Source organism: Fusarium mangiferae, assembly GCF_900044065.1.
Source record: "Fusarium mangiferae strain MRC7560 genome assembly, contig: FMAN_scaffold010, whole genome shotgun sequence".
Taxonomy (NCBI): domain Eukaryota; kingdom Fungi; phylum Ascomycota; class Sordariomycetes; order Hypocreales; family Nectriaceae; genus Fusarium; species Fusarium mangiferae.
Window position 1 is genome coordinate 1,066,819 of NW_024573930.1, and position 18,236 is coordinate 1,085,054.

At 48.9% G+C, this 18,236-nt stretch overlaps 9 protein-coding genes across 9 annotated transcripts; 7 read left to right on the plus strand and 2 right to left on the minus strand.

The window, feature by feature from the left end:
* Positions 1-1,244: 1,244 nt before the first annotated feature.
* FMAN_02444 (uncharacterized protein) lies at positions 1,245-2,401 on the plus strand (the record flags this gene model as incomplete). The annotated part of the gene is made up of 5 exons (XM_041820006.1): positions 1,245-1,364; positions 1,431-1,592; positions 1,858-1,943; positions 1,997-2,163; positions 2,283-2,401. The coding sequence occupies 5 exons, from the start codon at positions 1,245-1,247 to the stop codon at positions 2,399-2,401; spliced, it is 654 nt and encodes a 217-aa protein (XP_041685929.1).
* Positions 2,402-4,532: 2,131 nt separating this feature from the next.
* FMAN_02445 (uncharacterized protein) lies at positions 4,533-5,123 on the plus strand (the record flags this gene model as incomplete). The annotated part of the gene is made up of 1 exon (XM_041820007.1): positions 4,533-5,123. One exon carries the CDS (start codon positions 4,533-4,535, stop codon positions 5,121-5,123), a length of 591 nt encoding a protein of 196 aa, XP_041685930.1.
* A 285-nt stretch (positions 5,124-5,408) lies between these two features.
* FMAN_02446 (uncharacterized protein) lies at positions 5,409-5,860 on the plus strand (the record flags this gene model as incomplete). The annotated part of the gene is made up of 2 exons (XM_041820008.1): positions 5,409-5,515; positions 5,566-5,860. 2 exons carry the CDS (start codon positions 5,409-5,411, stop codon positions 5,858-5,860), a joined length of 402 nt encoding a protein of 133 aa, XP_041685931.1.
* Positions 5,861-5,957: 97 nt separating this feature from the next.
* Positions 5,958-6,992, minus strand: FMAN_02447 (uncharacterized protein; the record flags this gene model as incomplete). The annotated part of the gene is made up of 2 exons (XM_041820009.1): positions 5,958-6,789; positions 6,850-6,992. The coding sequence occupies 2 exons, from the start codon at positions 6,990-6,992 to the stop codon at positions 5,958-5,960; spliced, it is 975 nt and encodes a 324-aa protein (XP_041685932.1).
* Positions 6,993-8,095: 1,103 nt separating this feature from the next.
* FMAN_02448 (uncharacterized protein) lies at positions 8,096-9,243 on the plus strand (the record flags this gene model as incomplete). The annotated part of the gene is made up of 2 exons (XM_041820010.1): positions 8,096-8,157; positions 8,211-9,243. The coding sequence occupies 2 exons, from the start codon at positions 8,096-8,098 to the stop codon at positions 9,241-9,243; spliced, it is 1,095 nt and encodes a 364-aa protein (XP_041685933.1).
* Positions 9,244-9,454: 211 nt separating this feature from the next.
* Positions 9,455-10,635, minus strand: FMAN_16002 (putative KRR1 protein, required for 40S ribosome biogenesis; the record flags this gene model as incomplete). Its single annotated transcript, XM_041820011.1, has 3 exons — positions 9,455-9,817; positions 9,975-10,558; positions 10,620-10,635. The coding sequence occupies 3 exons, from the start codon at positions 10,633-10,635 to the stop codon at positions 9,455-9,457; spliced, it is 963 nt and encodes a 320-aa protein (XP_041685934.1).
* Positions 10,636-11,114: 479 nt separating this feature from the next.
* On the plus strand, positions 11,115-11,629 carry FMAN_02449 (putative ribosomal protein L11, mitochondrial; the record flags this gene model as incomplete). Its single annotated transcript, XM_041820013.1, has 2 exons — positions 11,115-11,243; positions 11,294-11,629. The coding sequence occupies 2 exons, from the start codon at positions 11,115-11,117 to the stop codon at positions 11,627-11,629; spliced, it is 465 nt and encodes a 154-aa protein (XP_041685935.1).
* Positions 11,630-14,259: 2,630 nt separating this feature from the next.
* FMAN_02450 (uncharacterized protein) lies at positions 14,260-16,904 on the plus strand (the record flags this gene model as incomplete). Its single annotated transcript, XM_041820014.1, has 4 exons — positions 14,260-14,311; positions 14,406-14,731; positions 14,908-16,228; positions 16,279-16,904. The coding sequence occupies 4 exons, from the start codon at positions 14,260-14,262 to the stop codon at positions 16,902-16,904; spliced, it is 2,325 nt and encodes a 774-aa protein (XP_041685936.1).
* Positions 16,905-17,524: 620 nt separating this feature from the next.
* FMAN_02451 (putative heat shock protein 10 (chaperonin CPN10)) lies at positions 17,525-18,107 on the plus strand (the record flags this gene model as incomplete). The annotated part of the gene is made up of 3 exons (XM_041820015.1): positions 17,525-17,527; positions 17,719-18,005; positions 18,083-18,107. The coding sequence occupies 3 exons, from the start codon at positions 17,525-17,527 to the stop codon at positions 18,105-18,107; spliced, it is 315 nt and encodes a 104-aa protein (XP_041685937.1).
* Positions 18,108-18,236: the final 129 nt, after the last annotated feature.

The following is an 18,236-nucleotide window of genomic DNA, read 5'->3' on the forward strand; positions in this document are numbered from 1 at the left end:
TCCATGCCATCGGTATTGACATGGATTGTCATTGGGCTTGCCCCTACGAGCCTTCATTGTGAAACCATGATCTTACTTTGTTCACCAAAAACGCTGTTACACATGTGACAAACTGTGTATCCTCTTTGTCTAGCTGATGATCACTACCGACGTTGGGTAGGACAGCCTCACTATCGATGTCAAACGGTTCGTAGTCATTGGGCGCCACCTTCCGTGGCAGGCACATAGTCTCAAGCCATCCACGGAGTCTGCAAAGTCCCGACAACCGGGTGCCTGAGCGTGATGGTGGGAAGGATTCCATCCAACACAAAATGGATGCATTGGTTGGTTCTGACGGGGTAAGGCGAGAATGAGACTCTCCACCAGACGCTGCACCTGTACGGAGCAGAGTTGACTGCAATCATGTCTAATAACATGCCGCAAACCATTCTCTCCACTTCGAGTGGAACCTGTCTCGTCGACCGAAGCATGGGGCCATGGATGGGAAAAGGTTGCTAATGAGGCAATCAAGGGCATCCAAACCAGTGGTTTCCATTTTGCCCGTCGATGGCTGCTTTGGTGACCAATGTCTAAGTGAGAGTGTCAGGAATCTGTGAATCTCAAGTTCAGAACCTTTCGAGCTCCCTGTCTAGCATTCATCAATAGCCAAAAGAGCCAGCCTCTAACCTATACCAAGGTGTTGATGCCTTGCCTGAATCTCCGCGTCATCTTGCCATATTCCATAGGATACTGCGGTTGTGAAATAGCCCCTGGTGATATGTTCGCTGTTATTCTTCCGTACTGGGGCCAATATGAGTTGATGAACGACAGAGCCCTGGGGTGTCAAGATCGGCATTGGACCTTTAGGAAGCAGTCCTTTGCCGGCCCGTGTCTCGGCTCTCTGCTAGATCATCTCCGCATTCTTCGAGAAGCCCTGTTGCGCGTTTGAATGGTACGCAAGGCCGCTAGATGCAAAAGCCACCATAGTCATGTTACGTCTTTGCACTCTGCATCCTAGCACCAGGGTGGCTCTTATACGTTAGGCTAAGGTCGCGCTTTTGGGTACCACATGTCTTCCCTAGGAATTGTTTAAATCCTTTTTGGAAAAGGCAGCGCTGCTTGTCTTGGCTATTGTCGTCCGAGCAAGCTTGCATCATATCTGGAGTATTGAGAGGCATTTCGTGTCCGAAATTTCGACCATAAAGAAAATGGATGCAGAGTAAGACTACCAAAGTTTCTTGATATGGAAGTTTCGCTAAGCCCCCATGCAAAGGGATGGAACCGTGCCCTTGGACGAGACGTTCACCGAGACAATCGAACACTATGGGCGCTCTTATCAGCATTACTCCCTCACGAATGGGACATATTTTGCCCCCATCGATGAGGTAAGTTGATGATCTCTATCCAGGATCGAAGTGGTTGACAGAAGGTAACAAAAGTCACTGAACTAGGACGAAATCTCGCGCCTCGAGGTGATGCACGGAGTTCTCAGCAGGCTCTTTGATGGGAGGCTCATATTCCCCCCTATCAGGTCGCCACGACGAATACTCGATTGCGGTTGTGGTCCAGGAGATTGGGCTATCGAAGTTGCCACACAATATCCTGACGCCGAAGTGAGTTTCCCCTACGGCATTGGCAAGTCTCCCCTTCAAGGGGCAATGTTTGTAGGCCATCCGAGTCAGGCGAAATTCGATACACCATGTTCCATCATAGAGCTTGAGGCATCTGGATCCTGTAGGCTCTTATGGCCCCATCCTCGAGTCTCGAGGAGGTGATTTTGGATATAGCCATGGCCAACGGGGCCAGCCTGACTCGATTCCTAAACCCTCAAGATAAGGATCTTGGATGAGATATTTTGTGGCTAAGTCTTTTGCACAGGTCCTCGGCATCGATGTCAGTCCGCACATGATTCCAGAAAACCCTCCCGACAATATGGAGCTCCAAGTTGACGACCTCAACGGGAGGTAAGTAGCTGCAAGAAAGTCTTGTGATCGTTGCTAACCTGGATCTGGGATAGGTTTACATTTCGATCCAACCACTTTGACGTTGTCCATAGCCAAATGGTCGCCGGAGGTATCCACGCGAATCGCTGGCGAAGCTATATTCGAGACATTTTCCGTGTATTGAAGCCAGGCGGGTGGTGTCAGATGGTCGAGATATACTTTAACGCCCAATCTGATAATGGTACGCTAAGTAGAGGTGATTTTCCCAGTCTCCTGATCACAGAAACCTCTGCATCCTAACAATTGTGCTGAGTAGATCACGCCCTGTCGCAATGGTCCAGACAATACTTGGAAAGTCAGCAGCCATACAAAGATCCACGGGCACCACTTCAATTGGCCAGCTGGATGAGAAGTGCAGGTTTTACGGAAGTCGAGTCGAGACTCTTGACGTTGCCAATGTGCGGCTGGTCGAGTGGTAGGTTTGATGCCAGATCCTATGTGTTGAGGCTGATGGTGGTGTAGTCCCCCGGGATTATGACATAGGTCGATCCAATACCGATAACGTGAACCAGCTATTGTATTCGCTAGCATTATACCCGTTCACACAGTTTCTTGGGTATGCCGGTTGCGATCTGTTCCAGTAACGTTTGGCTGAGCCTTGTACAGGATGTCTTTCAGTGATTTCCAACTCTTGATAGCTCAAGCGAGGAGCGAAGCCAGCAACCCAGCATTCAAGGTACGTTTTCTCTATCCTCGACTCAAAAAGGGGCGAATCCTGATGTGATTTGGTTGTTAACGATTTGTAGGCCTACTTCCCCGTGTAAGTTTCTCTAGGCCATCCTATGGTCTGCGTTATTCTGACAGATGCCATCGCAGTTATGTTTGCATTGGTAGAAAGCCACGACGGTAACCGCCATCAAGTCTCAATTCGAGCCATTGAGGCATTCCTTGGTCAATCGCGAGATATTATGCGGCGGGGGGGTTCTGATTGTCAAGTTTTACGGCGTCCCAAAGGCGTTCGTGCTGCGGTTGAGCGCCCACGATGGGATGGAAGGATAGTAAATGGTATGTGTAAAGGGGAGATGGAACAAGATGCCATTACTCGACCTTGTAGTTGAAACAAGGTTTTGTTGGCTGGACAGGGAAGCGGCAGTGGCGCACCATCAAGTGGATAATAGAGGAAGGTTGGAGGAAAATCTTGAGATTCGTTACCGAACATGGCAAGCATGTTCTAGCTTGGGTTGGGCATGAAGGAGGCAACATGGAATGGATGGAAAGAGAAGTGACGTGCAGGTGGTCGGACTTAAGGCAAGAAAGGCAAGAACAGGAGAAAGAGAGAAAGAGAACCGCTAGCAACACCCATGAAGTGGCTGCTCGTCCCTTGTTATGGTTTCCAGGGAATGATTCGTAATGACTGGTGGATGGACACTCGGTACCGACAGTTTGGGCCCGATGTGTAAGAGAGTTATTACCAGCGGCCGCAACAGGTCCGAGACCTCACAATATCGAGATGTGCATGACATAGGGGGACGGCTAAGGAGAGACGGTGTGTGGAAGAGACATGTTGGTGACATCTCAGAAGTCATACTACCTACTCACGACAAGATTGATACGATAATCTAGTCCAGCATCTATAAAATCACCCTTCCCCTTCTATACAAACAACCCTGGCTCATTGTCTCGGGCCCGACTACCCATGAGTTCATCTCCTCATCTCCACCAACGACGCGACCCGGGAATGAGATCTCGTTCCAGTTTCAGGGAAGAGAACGGTTAGCAATGGAACCATAACCCTGGCCTTACCGTCCGTCACCTGAGTTTCGACCGCCTCTCGAGCCCAGAGACAGCTGAAATGTTTCGAAACAGAATAGTCGATCTGCATCTACGACACACAACGTTCGAGCCGCCTCCTGGTCTGTTCCTTGGCCGGTGAAGCTAGTGCGCTCCTACAGCACCTAGCGGAATGCAATATCAACGGGATCATCCCCGATCCTTGCTAAGGCAGTAGGCGAGCGGGTGCACCAATGATCAGGTGATTTAGCGTTGCCGAGATCATGTTGGACGATGTCGATTGAGAGAAGAGAGAGAACAATATCATGGTGTTGATACTTGGGGGTTAACTATTCGTCACTGAAATGATATCATGCCTGGTCCTTTCTGTTTGAGATAATGCCCCTCCATCTCAAAGTGGAGGTCCATGATGCGTGGCCAGCTAGCAGCTCTACTGCCGATCACGTTGAGAAATCAACAAGCTTCGCCAGAAGCAATCTTTCTACGAAACTTACCGAGATGGCTCTCAACTGTCATCCCATCATAACATCTCCGACAGCCTGGTCGTGCAGCCCCCAGATTCGTACGCGAAGGTTGGCAGTCTGGGGACCCTGGTAGCTTGGGCTGCTGTTCCTTCACTGGGCCTCCACTAAGAATTGCTGGAGCTCGTCACACCGCCAATCAAAGTTGCCAATTGCATGCTTGGGAAATTTTGACCTGTCGTTCGACATCAGCTTAAGCTTTACGGTAGCAACACCAAACCACGAGCCGCGATCGTCATATCGAGTCACAAAACAGTCTCTACACCGATAATCCCGATCCTGCTACTATCCCTTCACAATGTCGGCCAAACAATCGATGCAACTATTCCGGGCTCTGCGCACGTCCCAACCTACGCTTCGTCAGCCCATCAGCCGAGTCTCTGTCTGCCGATTCTACGCAACATCTACAGAAGATGCACCCCCTCCTCTGCTGTCCAAGCTCAAGGGCGATCTCAAGACCGCCATGCGAGCTAAGGATACTCCTCGCCTAACCGTTCTACGAGCTATCATGTCCGCCAACCTCAACGCTTCCAAGACCTCAACTCCCATCAAGACAGATGTCCAGCTCGTCGCTTTGATCCGCAAGATCCAAAAGAGCTCTCAAGATGCTGCCGCTGAGGCCAAGGCTGCCAACCGTGAAGATCTTGTTCAAAAGGAGGAGGATCAGATCAAGGTGCTGGACGAGTACCTCGCCAACAGCGGAGTCGAGAGCTTGACAGAGGCTCAGCTCAAGGCCATGGTGCAGAATGCTGTTGAGGCTTCAAAAGCTGCTGGCACCCAAGCCAAGTCCATCATGGGTGATGTCATGAAGAGGTTGTCCGGGGCTCTTGAGGGCAAGGATGTCGACAGAAAGGAGTTGGCCAAGATGGTCAAGGAGCTCACTGGCTAAAGCGTTGGATGCATATCTAAATGCATGGTGTAAAATATGTATACTATAGTGTGGACTGGCATTACGATTGTCATGGAATCAATGAAATACCTACTCTTGCGCGCGAATATATGAGCTTCAGCCTCCTCAAATTGGTCAAGCGACCCCACCCGCAGCAAACAATAGGAATAGTCTGGTGTAAGTGACTCACGACCCTACTATATCTTCCCTGCAACTGCACCTTTGCCTTCTCTCCATTGTATCTTCATTATTATCTCATCATCAATAGCATTTGCCTCAACTGCAATGACCTCCCGTCAAAACATCAGCTCTGGCTCTGCCTTTGAAGAGCTCATCGGATATTCACGAGCTGTCGTGACTGGTGATTGGGTTTTTGTCAGCGGCACTACTGGGTGAGCAATTCTACTCTTACTGAGAATTCGAAACCAGCTAAATGTTACAGCTATGACTATAAGACTGGAGAGATATCGTCAGATGTTGCCGAACAGGCCGACCAGACCATGACCAACATCGCTGCTGCATTGAAAGATGCCGGTGCTTCGGTCTCTGATGTTGTTCGTGTTCACTACATCCTCCCTGACCGCGATGACTTTCCAAAGACCTGGCCAGTGTTGAAGAAGTGGTTTGGCGATGTTCGTCCTGCTGCAACTATGATCCAGTCCTCATTGATGAAGGAGGAGATGAAGATTGAGATTGAAGTTACTGCCAGAATTGGCTGTGGTGATAAGAAGGATTAGATACTTTACTGCGGTACTTCTGGGTCTCCGCGTTCATGAATAGATAGTCCCAGGTCACTTCACAAGATAACCATATATCTTTTATTTCCGACCCAATCTAATGAAACAATGGAGCAACCAAGCTTCCAGCAGCAAACGCCGTGCTCATAGTGACAAGACTTGATGTCGACATCAACGATAAACCACTAACGCCATGTCCGGAGGGACATCCTCCTGCTAATCTTGATCCTACAATCATCAAAAATCCACCAACTCCAGCAAGCAACGGCTCTGTCTCAACGACATGGCCCTTGACGAATGAAGGGAGCACTTTTGCAAGAACCCAAGCACCACTTGTCATGCCCACAGCGAACAAGGTGTTCTGTCGACTTGTTGGCCAAGGGGCGTCTCGCGTGAGCCACCAAAAGTGATTTCCGACTTCTTCATACGAACCCGAGATGCCGATCATGGAGCGACGGACAAGGATCGAGAAGAGCTGTGAGAGACCGATGAAGAGACCACCACCAGCAGAGTAGAGTGACCAGTCGGAGCCAGTAGTGTATGCAACAGAAGCTCCAATGATAGATAGGCAGACAGATTCGAACAGAGCAACAGTTGTATCGTTGGAAAGTCCGAGGTTCTCATCGAGAGTTACTGTCTCGGGCTGTACACCTGCCTTTTCCCTCTGAGTCTTGGCTGCTTGCGCGACATAACCTGTATAGGCGAGACCTCCAAGAATAGCACCTCCGAGAGTATAGAAACCAGTCCTTAGACCCGCTCCAACTTGTGCGAACAGAGTACCTGGACAGGACCCTGAAAGAGCCATGCCAGCTCCAAGGAGAAATCCGCCTATGACGTTACCGTCATACTGTCCAAAGAGTCCAATCGGTGATGAACTTCTGGGCTTAAGCTTAACGTAGCCGTATCTCTCGGCAATTTTGTAAATGATACTTTCAGAATGTTAGCTTCTTCTTCTTCTTCTTGTCGTCGTGTAGAGGGTGACTGCGTACGCGCTGCTTGCAACCGCACCAAGAGAGGTTTGCAGCATATGCCAATCCTGGAACTTGAATTGATTGATGATTGTTGAGGGCAAGTAGACGCCAGCAGCTATCGTAGAGGCGCCATAGACGGCGCCTGAGAATAGTGCAGCCATGTGAGAATTTCAGCGACGTTTAGCTGGTGGTTCGAATAACGTTGGTGTTGTATATGTTAGTTTGATATGAGTATCATGCCGGTTTTCGGAGCGGCGTTGGTAAGCATCTATAGAATTACGGTTGCGTAGTGCGTGCAGCAATGCAACACTTCAAGCAAACAAGCTTCAATTTATATTCTTACTATGATATAATCTTCCATGTGAAGCTTATGAGTATAATCATTCTGGCGATGTTTATTTGCTATATCAATTGAGGAATTGTATCGAAACAAGAATATTCCATCGTTAGCGCCAATGTTAGCGAGGTTGACGCCATTCAAAGTCAGGCAGTCTTATATGAGATACCCAAGTCGTGAATGACCGCCTGCATGAACAAGACTATTCCTCCTCACGAATACAATACATCTCTTAGAGTTAATATCTATTTCCATGTGAATATACATGTATATTTACTAATATATGAAGAAGAATCACAAAGTCTAGCAGAATATGTACTGTGCAGGGCATAATTCACATGTATATACGTCTAGGGTATATTGTTGCTAACATCACTTGCTTACTAGCAAACAATTACTGCGTGTCTCTTCTAATGGGTCGAAACTATGTTCTCATTGTTTTGATCTTTCATTGAAAAAGGGGGTAAGCCGTTTCATTTTGATACATTTTTTGAGAGCGAGAAACTTGCCTATAATGTTGTGTCCATCAATTCATATCTCCACACTCAGTCTATCACACGACGTCATCAAATATCATGAATCTTTGATAAGAGGATCCTTGAGTACTTAACTACCTTAGATAGAACCCCCGGGAAGAAATGCTAGCCGTATTTCACATTATTAATCAAATCCCCGATTAGACGTCAAAGCTCTGGTACCGTTCAGATCGGCCGTATATAGTTGCTTCTTTAGGTGCATCTTAATGCCGAGGTCTACGATGCGGGGCCAACGGCCATGAGATATCTACGTTGTTCTAACTGGCAAGCTTCAACAAGTCTGCGCCCAATAGCCGAGATCGAACCTTTTTCGAACCGCTGTAACCGAAGGGACTATATATCCATCAGAAATACTCAGACTTCAGCAATTGGTCACATCACAGCCGCAATCATGCCTCGAGCTCTCACCCTACAGCAGATCGAAGGCGCAAAGCCTGGAAAGGTCTATTATCCGTCAGAACAATTTCCTCCACATGTCAAGAGTCAATTGCTAATATAATATACAGACTTCAAGTTAAACAAGTACCAAAGCCAACTCCAGGCCCCAATGAGGTCCTTGTCAACCTCTCCGCGGCGGCACTTAACCACCGCGATCTTTTTATGCGCCGCCATCTCTACCCAGCCATTTCCTTCACCAACCCAATTCTAGCAGATGGCTACGGCACTGTGGTCGCTCTAGGAAGCAATGTCACCCGCAAGAACCTCCTCAACAAACCAGTCATCCTCACCCCCATGCGTGGTTGGGAATCAGACCCTGCTGCACCAGAAGATAGCCGCAAGTTTGCAGTCACAGGTGGTTCCAAACTCACCGAGGCCGGCACTGCTCAGGACTACATTGTAGTCTCAGAGGAGGAAGTCGAGCCTGCGCCTCATCACCTCACACCCGCTGAGGGAGCAGCTCTGCCTCTTGTTGGTGTCACAGGCTGGCGTGCGTTTGTGACAAAGAGCAATGCTGCTTTCCCTGGCTCAAACATTCTTATCACAGGCATTGGTGGCGGTGTTGCGCTCCAGGTCCTCCAGTTCGGTGTAGCAATGGGCTGCAACGTATTCGTCACATCCGGCGATGAAGCCAAGATTACAAAGGCCAAAGAGATGGGCGCAAAAGGTGGAGTTATTTACAGGAACGAAGCCTGGGACAAGGAGCTTCGAGCACAGCTACCAGCCAATAGGCCATATCTCGATGCTGTAATCGACGGTGCAGGCGGTGAGATCGTGGCCAAGACTGTACGACTACTCAAGGCTGGCGGTGTAATTGTGCAGTACGGCATGACCGTGTCTCCCAAGATGGATTGGCTGATGGCCGCGAATCTGCAGAATATCGAGCTCAAGGGTTCAACGATGGGCTCCCGCAAGGAGTTCCGGGATATGGTTGCCTTTGTGAACGAAAAGAAGATTCGACCTGTTATCAGCAGAACGATTAGGGGGCTGGATAATCTCCAAGGAATTGACGGCCTGTTCCAAGACATGGATCAGGGGAAGCAGTTTGGTAAGCTGGTAATCGAGTGGGATTCAGGAAGCGAGTCACCCTCAAAACTCTAGATCTCATAATCCACAAGGCAAATGCAACGCCTCTTCACGAATTCAGACCCAGAAATTGAAAGCACATTTCTTTCTAGCTATTAATCCTTAAATAGAGACATGAAGAACGCCGAGATTTTCAGGGTATCAAACACTTCTTGCAAGAGCTTGTACGTGAGATTGAAACAACTCACACCAGTTGCCCATCCACACAATATGGTGCTCTCCCTGTTTATTCTTCCGTCTTCTTGCGCTTTTTCTTGGGACGTCCCTCTTCCGGTGGAACAAACTCGGCCTCTCGCTCCTTCGCCTTCTCCTCCTTTCGCTTGCTCTGGTTCTCCTTGCGCTCCTCGTGTAAGGCACGCTTCTTGTCGCCCTTGGCCAAGAAGTACTCGCCAGTCTCGATCTGCTTGTCCACCTTGCTCTTTTCGGGAGCTGGAGGGAATGGTGTGTATGTCTTCTTTGCCTTGTCGGTAACCTTGTGGGGAACACGTCTGTGGCTGAGAGTCCTCTTTTTAAAGTTGGGAAGGAAACGATCCCAGCTCTCGTTGGCGAGCTCGGGATCCTTTGCAAGCTCTTGCTTTATCATAAGTTCCTGTGACTGGGTTAGCTGGCCACGTTGCTTTCATGACTGACCTCGGGGGGAAATAATACACCACCCTTGACGAGTTTGGCTTACACCAAAATTCGCTGGAGATCCACCAGTTTGGGAGGTGTGCTTTATTCCCACCCTTAGGGGGGCAATTTCTCACCTTGATACTATATATGGGATGGAGGTTTGCCATGCAGTCTTCCACGATTCTTCGAATTTCCTTGAGGCCCTTGTACGGACCCATCACGGAGACCGTGTTTCCATGGACCAGGATGTATGTTTCTGTGAGCAATTCAAGCGCCTTGAGAGTCGAACCGTTGGGCCCGAGGATTCTTTGTCTTCGCTTTACGAAGCGATCACGGCTTCCGACCAAGTTGCGTATCTTGATCACATCACAAGCAACACCGTCTTCGAGGATCTTGATAGCTTGGGGGGCGGGGACGGATCGAGCCAGAAGTTTGATGAGATCGCGTGCGTTGAGAATGGCGGCGGGATCAAACGTTTTTCGAGTTGTTCGTACTTCCATAGACCCTTCCACCAAATCGAGCTTACAAGCGATTCCGTGCTTTTCAAGGGCTCGGGTGACCAGAGGCCATGCCTCCTTGAGGTAAACTTCGCGGTATTTGGGGAACAACGTCATAAAAGAGGACTCTTCGAGGAATGTGCCGCCAACGTTGTCCTTGGGAGTGAAGGTGTCGACCTTCCATTTGTCAATGTCATCCGTGTCCCACGGTTTCGGTTTTTCTGCTTCATGTAAGCATCATACTTAACCAAAATTGGGGATGTATGTTGGATAATGCCTTACTGTGAGTTGAGGGCATTGTGCTGTGGCTGTACTAAGCTTCTTCTACGGAGAGAGATTCAAGATTGCTGTTGAGCTCTTCTGGAGAGAGAGGCTGAAGGTTGGTGTTGAGGCTGTTCAGGCGAGAGTGGCTGGAAATTATTGCTAAATCCCTTTTGGCCAAGGTGAATAAATATTGGGTGCGAGCTCAATATCCCTTCCTCACATGCGCATTCCGTTGTGGTTGTGCTGAGTGCCTTCTGATGAAGAAGGTTGAAGTTTGGCGCTCGAGATTTTTTTTGATGGATGGAAAGGCTAGAAAGGTTTCCGTACAGGTACCTAGGTACCTACTAAGGGAATGGAAACTTGACTGGTGGGGCAGTGGGGATATCATGACACCCTGGGCTTGAGCCAATCAAGACGCTAGAGACATCCACTCTCGAATTTCTTCAGCTCGCAAACCACTATCAACGTTTAACGTCGTAACCAGACACCACCAAATACAACACTACCGCAATCATGTCAAAGGGTCGAGGCGCCGTCGATCAGATCGTGAAGCTGATTGTGGGAGCTGGGCAGGCTAGCCCTAGCCCTCCTGTTGGTCCTGCTCTCGGTTCCAAGGGTGTGAAGTCTATGGACTTTTGCAAGGTCAGTCTTATATGAGCTCAGATGTCAATCATTTGCTAACTTGCGCTCAGGAATTCAACGCACGAACTGCACATATTATCACCGGAACACCAATGCCTTGCCGAGTTACCGTCCGCGCTGATCGATCATTTACCTTTGACGTCCGAACACCGCACACCTCATGGCTTCTCCTCAACGCCGTCGAAGCTCCCATGGGAAAGAAGGGCAAGCGAAAGGGTGTCAGCAAACCCGGACATGAGACTGTCGGCACTCTATCCCTCAAGCACATCTACGAGATTGCAAAGATCAAGCAGACTGAGCTGCGACTTTCAGGTCTACCTCTAGAGGGACTATGTAGATCGGTCATTTATCAAGCGAAGACGATGGGAATTGAAGTGGTGGCTTAAGGTACGAGTACGAAATGAAAATAAAAGACCACGGAATGTGGTGTGTACGAAGATCTCCAACCAGATATTATACTTGTACAACAGTTTATGGACAGGGAGTTGGGCCTCCGACTAGAGGAAGAATTGTATGATGCATATATTCAGCGTTCAAAAGGCGAGATACTGGTAATTCTTTTACTATGGTGTGTGTCGGGCAGGCCGATCTTATGCCAGGCTTATTTCGATGCCACTGATACGAGAAGATAGGCATGGACGTGGTTCAGCCCTTGATGGCTAAGCGAGTGATTACAGATGGTACTTTGCCGAGTTCATTAGGCAAGACATCTATATGAAATTGACCCGGACCTTCACAAATCGCAAATAGCCAAGACCTCACGTGCCTTTATTATTAGTACGTGGGTAGGCACTTATCCAGGAAATACTCATGATCCACCATACGCGTGGCTTGCATCAAGTCTCGTATCCCATTGAAATCCATGTAGTCATGTGGAATACATATGACTGTGTCTCATGTACGATGTATCTCAGATCATGATTGTATGGGCGTCAAACTGTGATTGAAACCATTGGTTCATATGCTGTGTCGTCGATGCTTGTCAATACCTTATGTATATGCCACGCTCAATTGTATCTACTGAGTCGCTGGAGGGCTACCCAGATAATAATTAGACAAGTTTAGGATATGTTTAGGTTAATATCATCCTAAATTTAGCAGACTCTTGAAATAATGGATTCTAGTCTTCTAACGATTCAGAGTCTTGAGTTCTGACACTCTGAGGACTGGGCAAATGTCCTAGGGATGACTACCTAGTTATATGACACAGGAAAAATGAAACGATTTGATAGGATCCTGACACAACAGAACCTCGAGATCTCAGGGCACAGCGGAAGATCGACGTATTTGACAGATCTTCTGGGGCCAGTTCCTGACGGTAACAGGTGATCACATAAAATGTCTGAAGATCGAGATAACTTTATGACCCCATTTGTTACTTAACATTTATGGAAAGGGTCGACTTCCATTGCCACTGAAACCACTTTAGCAAGCCCGGAAATACGCAAGCTTGACATCAACACGTGTAAGGCCAGGCGGCTTGCGTATGGTCCTAAATAAGAATTGAGCTTGACACGGGATTTGTTGCTTACATTGGAATAGCTCAAGGGACAGAAAACATTTTCACTATTCAAATTTGTGGGGTTGATTATTTTGATTATACTTGACTGGTTGTCGATGAAGGGATAAAAAGATTCTTGCAACTTGGAGGCTTGGAGGCGACCGAAACTTGGCCGGGAGCTCCTCTGTGACTGGGCTGAGTCGGGCTTGGACTTGGCTTTATGTTACGTATCAAGACTTGAAGGGGTAAAAAAATCCTCGTCTTCCATGTTTCTCGAAGCAGGTGATACTTGACATTGTCACACATTGTGTCTCACACGTTTTCTTGGTTGAGGCTTACTGACACATGGGTCACTTACACAAAAGCCGCGGCACCGTAACGGAGTTTACACTTACATACAGTAGCTCAAGTAACGTTAGATATCACCCATGTCGGAGCTTTTAACGTTAATCGTATTGCTTCACGACACCGCTATATCAATCAAGCTTGTAAATATACTTTGGTTACGTCGACTGGGGAACGAAGCTGAGCGAGAGCCTAAATCGGGTCAGATCGTTGAGTTTGACAGGGGGCCATATTCACGGATCTCGAACTGTTTGCGTGAAGTATCCGTAGACTTCACATCAACATCGGAGAACTAACCGTCTTCCCGATCTCTGCATCGTTAGTGCACATGCTATGGATGTATGGCTGTTGGTGGCACCCTCAGTGTAAAAGGAGTTGAGTCATAGGGACAAGAAGGTTTGCCAACCCAACGAGGAAATTGTTTTGCAACCCAATGCAATGCAATTGTAATTGTCCGTGGGCATTGGACTGCTCCCATTATTCATACTCATATGTTGAATTTTTCTCGTGACAAGGAGCCCTGTCTAGTGATGCGCCAGGGCCATGAGATCAGGGAGAGCTTCGTGAGTCGAGGTACATGATACTTGCTGCTTACTATGCCACTTCAGTCAAGCTATCAGCAGTAAAGATAAGTTAAGAGCTGACGATAGGGGGGACTTCTGTTGGGAAAAGTGATCAGACGAACACGGCGTACACGTTGACTCATGATCAACACGGACTCATCTTCAACTCAAATATTCGCATATGTCCGAACAAGCCTCAACTTCTGAACCCCCGGGCCGTCGTCTGGACTGTACCTGAGGGAATCACCAGCTGCCAGGAAAACAGTTTTTTAGCGCACATCTAGCGTGTTTCTAGCACCCGCATTGCCGTAGAAGGACCTCCTAAATGCTCACTATTGCCCGTAGCCCTGCCCAGCAAAAAGGGAAGAGAACCACTCGGACTGGGCTGTGATCAAAAGGTGGGAGAGGAGGAAACAAAGTGGAGCCCCCCACTACCTAGGTACGTAGTAAGGTGAGTGCGGGCCCATGGTCGTCCTCTTTTATCATCGTCGTCGCAACTCTTAGTCTGCTCAGTCTCGCTTCTTCTTACCACCCTCATCCTACTACTACCTTGGCTGCTTTTTGGTTACTTTGCTCATATCCCATCAAAGCATCCATTTCTACTCCGATGAGTTCTTCAAATCCTCCCCAGGAGCTTCCTCGCTCCCAGGGCGTCTCTGGTAATTTCTATCTTCCGGTTCTGCCGAGCCTATTCTGCCCCACCTTGATCTTCTGCTCGGCGTGCACTGAAGCACTGCGAAACGATGGTTGTAGTACAATCGCTAACCGTGGATACGATAGAAGCTTCGGAGCCTGTTACAAAACCTCAAGAGTCAATTGGAGATAAGGACGATGTATCCGAAGATGCCTCCGGCGTTCGCTTCTCATCCGCCGTCCAGGAGATATCACCAACCCAACCCGCCACCGTTGACCCGTCATCGTCGAACCCAGAGCATGAAGAGCACGATCAGTCAAGTCCTTTCACCGAAGTTACTGCCGATCAACTCAAAGCGTTCACCAAGTCTCTCCACGGCCGGCCGTTACAAGAATTGCGCTTGAACAACTGCCAATTTGAAGCCTTTTCGCTCCCACCCTCCCGAGTATGACCCCCTTTTTGTGTATTTACGCTTTGCCAGCTTTTGTAAAATGCTCGCGTCCAAATTCCACTCTAATTGCTACCGGTAATTTGATTGTGGTATTTGAGCTTCGCGACGTTATGTCACTGCGTTGCCATAATTGAAGGTTTTGTGACTAACGCTAACTGATGTCATTGTAGGTCCCATCGCATGAGGATGAATCCGGACAGTCTACCAGATTGCCCACACCCACCTCTGCCACCTTCCAATCCCCGCATACCAGTCCTCAGGTCTCTACGCTGGCTTCCCCTCCTCTAACCCCCGCGGGATCCGGTCAGGCTAGTTCGGATAAGAAGGGTAAGGAAGTGGCCAAGACGAATGAACCCCCGGTTATCACCCCACAGGCATCGTCATCTCATGAAAAGGCTTCACCAGCTCCCGATAGAAGACCTTCAGCTGCTCGAGCTGCTTCCGATCATGCGGTCCGTAGGGCTTCCTCCGCTGAAGAGCAGCACCAGTCCCATCGTCGAGGCATGTTTGGAGTAGGACCCGGTTCTGTACCAGCTTCTAGAGAATCTAGTCCATCCCGAAGCTCAGCGTCAAACTTCTACTCTAAGCCGTTTACTCCTGGTGGTGATATCAACGATCCCTACGCCAAAGGCCGACGACCTGCACCGGCGGCACATACAACGAAGCACACAATCGACCCGAGGTTTATCTTCTCTCGTAAGAAGAAGCATGGCTCTCCTCATGGGTCCAAGTCAAATCTGAATGAGAAGCGCGGATCGTCGATCTTTGGTAGTGCAAGGAACAGTAGTGAAGAGCTTGCACCGAATGATAGCATCTCGACTGGCAACCTTCACCCCGGACACGGCTCAATGGCAGATTTAAAACGGTTTTTCCGTAAGGGCGGACATCACCACAAGAAGAGAGAGTCGTCACCAGCACCATCGATCAAGCTCGGTATGAAAGCTACAGCTTCCAAATCGACCCAGCAATTGCCGTTTGGGGATGATCATGGGTTGTCTTCCAAGTACGGCAAGCTCGGCAAATTTCTGGGCTCCGGTGCGGGTGGCTCGGTGAGACTGATGAAGCGCAAGGACGACGGCACCGTTTTTGCAGTCAAGGAGTTCCGTGCAAGACACACCTACGAAACCGAAAAAGAGTACAACAAGAAAGTAACAGCCGAGTTTTGCGTTGGATCGACCCTTCACCATGGCAATATCATCGAAACGCTGGATATTCTTCAAGAAAAGGGGCGTTGGTATGAAGTGATGGAATATGCGCCATTTGACCTCTTTGCAATCGTTATGACCGGTCGGATGTCACGGGAAGAGATAACGTGCTGCTTCCTGCAAATCCTCAATGGCGTGACTTATTTGCATAGCGTGGGCCTTGCCCACCGCGATCTGAAGCTGGATAATGTGGTGGTGAGCGACAAGGGTATCATGAAGATCATCGATTTTGGCAGTGCTCACGTCTTCAAATATCCATTTGAGACCGACACTGTGCCCGCAAAAGGTAGATTTCTTCACCAACATGGTGTGAGGACATTGGCTAACTGGTGTCAGGTATTGTCGGCTCTGACCCTTATCTCGCACCCGAGGTTTACGACTCTAAGGAGTACGACGCAGTAGCTGTGGATATCTGGTCTTTGGCCATCATTTTCTGCTGCATGACTCTTCGACGTTTCCCGTGGAAGGTCCCACGAATGACAGACAACTCCTTCAAGTTGTTCGCGGCGGACCCAACTCCAGGACACGACCCTAGGAAGCTAATTGTTCCCTCAAAGTCTACGAATGATTTGACCACCACGCCAGCGCGAGACTTTTTGGCTGAGGATGAGACTAAGAGACATACTCATCATGAGCAAAAAGAAGAGGCAACCTCAAAAGAGGCCAGCTCCACCACCGACTCAAAGGACTCTAAGACTCAGCCAAGTGGTGAGAAGAAAGAAGTCATCCGTGGCCCATGGCGTATTCTGCGCCTGCTGCCTAGGGAAAGCAGACATATCATTAGCAGAATGCTTGATCTTAACCCCAAGACTCGTGCCCGGATGGATGAGATTCTTCAGGAGCCATGGGTTGCAGATACAGTCATTTGCCAGCAATTTGACCACGGTGAGGTTGTCCCAGCTGACAACCACGAACATAACTTGGTACCGCCAACCAACTCGCAACAACCCGAGAAGAAATGATCATTAGACGATTGGCTACGACCACAACACAAATTGACTATTTCTGAAGGAAGGCCGGCATTTGGCGTTTTGAGAGCTATGAAAGACATAAATTGGGGCTGTTTGGAACGGATTCGCTTATGAGCTGCATTGATGAATGACGAACAGATAGATGGAGGATCAGCAATTGTTGAGAATTCCTTGGTAACAGCGTTTGGCTCGTAGCAGTCCCGGAACATGGATAGGGGACTGCTAAAGCTTTTCGGCGATTAAGAGAGAAAGACAGCGTTGAATAATAAAAAATAATAATACAGAGGAGTATAGATCACATGAATGATGAAGAGAAGCTTTGTGGTGTGTTGTGTAAGTCGTTCGGCATGCTATAGTCTACCGCTTTCGGACGGCAATCGGACGTGTCGTGCCGATTCTCGGAACCGGGGAAATCAAGAGCCGAGAGGGAAGCTCGGGGGAAAAAATTGCTGACCTTCTTCTGGAAGCTGTTGGAAGAGACGAGATCCACCGCCGATTTGAACTCCGTTGAACACCGAAGCCGAACTCTTCCTCTTGTTTACTTCTCCAATTACGAATCTACGACTCTCTTGATCAGATACCCAATCACCTAGCTCTTTTACTTAGTCACAATGGTACGTTCACTTGCTACCGTAGCGAATTGCAGAAACAGCCCCGCCAATGCTTCGGTCTCAACTATCTAGCTTGTTATCCTCGGCAATTGGGAGCCATGAGGAGACTTAGATGGGGGAGATGGAAGCATTCAAGCGCATGAGCACTATGAGAAACAAGATAGAACAGTTAGGACTAACATCAAACGCTGTAGGCCACCTCCATCAAGTCCATCCGAGCTCTCGCTCCCCTCCTTGACCGTGTTCTCGTCCAGCGCATCAAGGCCGAGACCAAGACCGCCAGCGGCATCTTCCTGCCCGAGTCCAGCGTTGAGAAGCTCAACGAGGCCAAGGTCCTCGCCGTGGGCCCCGGTGCCATGGACAAGAAGGGTAACCGACTACCCATGGGCGTTGCCGTTGGTGACCGTGTTCTGATCCCTCAATTCGGCGGTTCTCCCGTCAAGGCCGGCGAGGAGGAGTTCCAGCTCTTCCGCGACAGCGAGTAAGTAGACACCTGAGCCTGGACATGATCTCAAGGTATTTGCATGCAAAAGCAATCATACTGACTCATGCAATTAGGATCCTGGCCAAGATCAACGAATAAGATACCCATATATCAAAAATAGCCTGCTTGTATCATACTGTACCATATTGAGAGCGGCGGACGCAAGAGACGGAACTCTGCCGAGGTCGCTTTGGAGGGGAAAGGGGGAGGAGATGATTGTTAATGTAG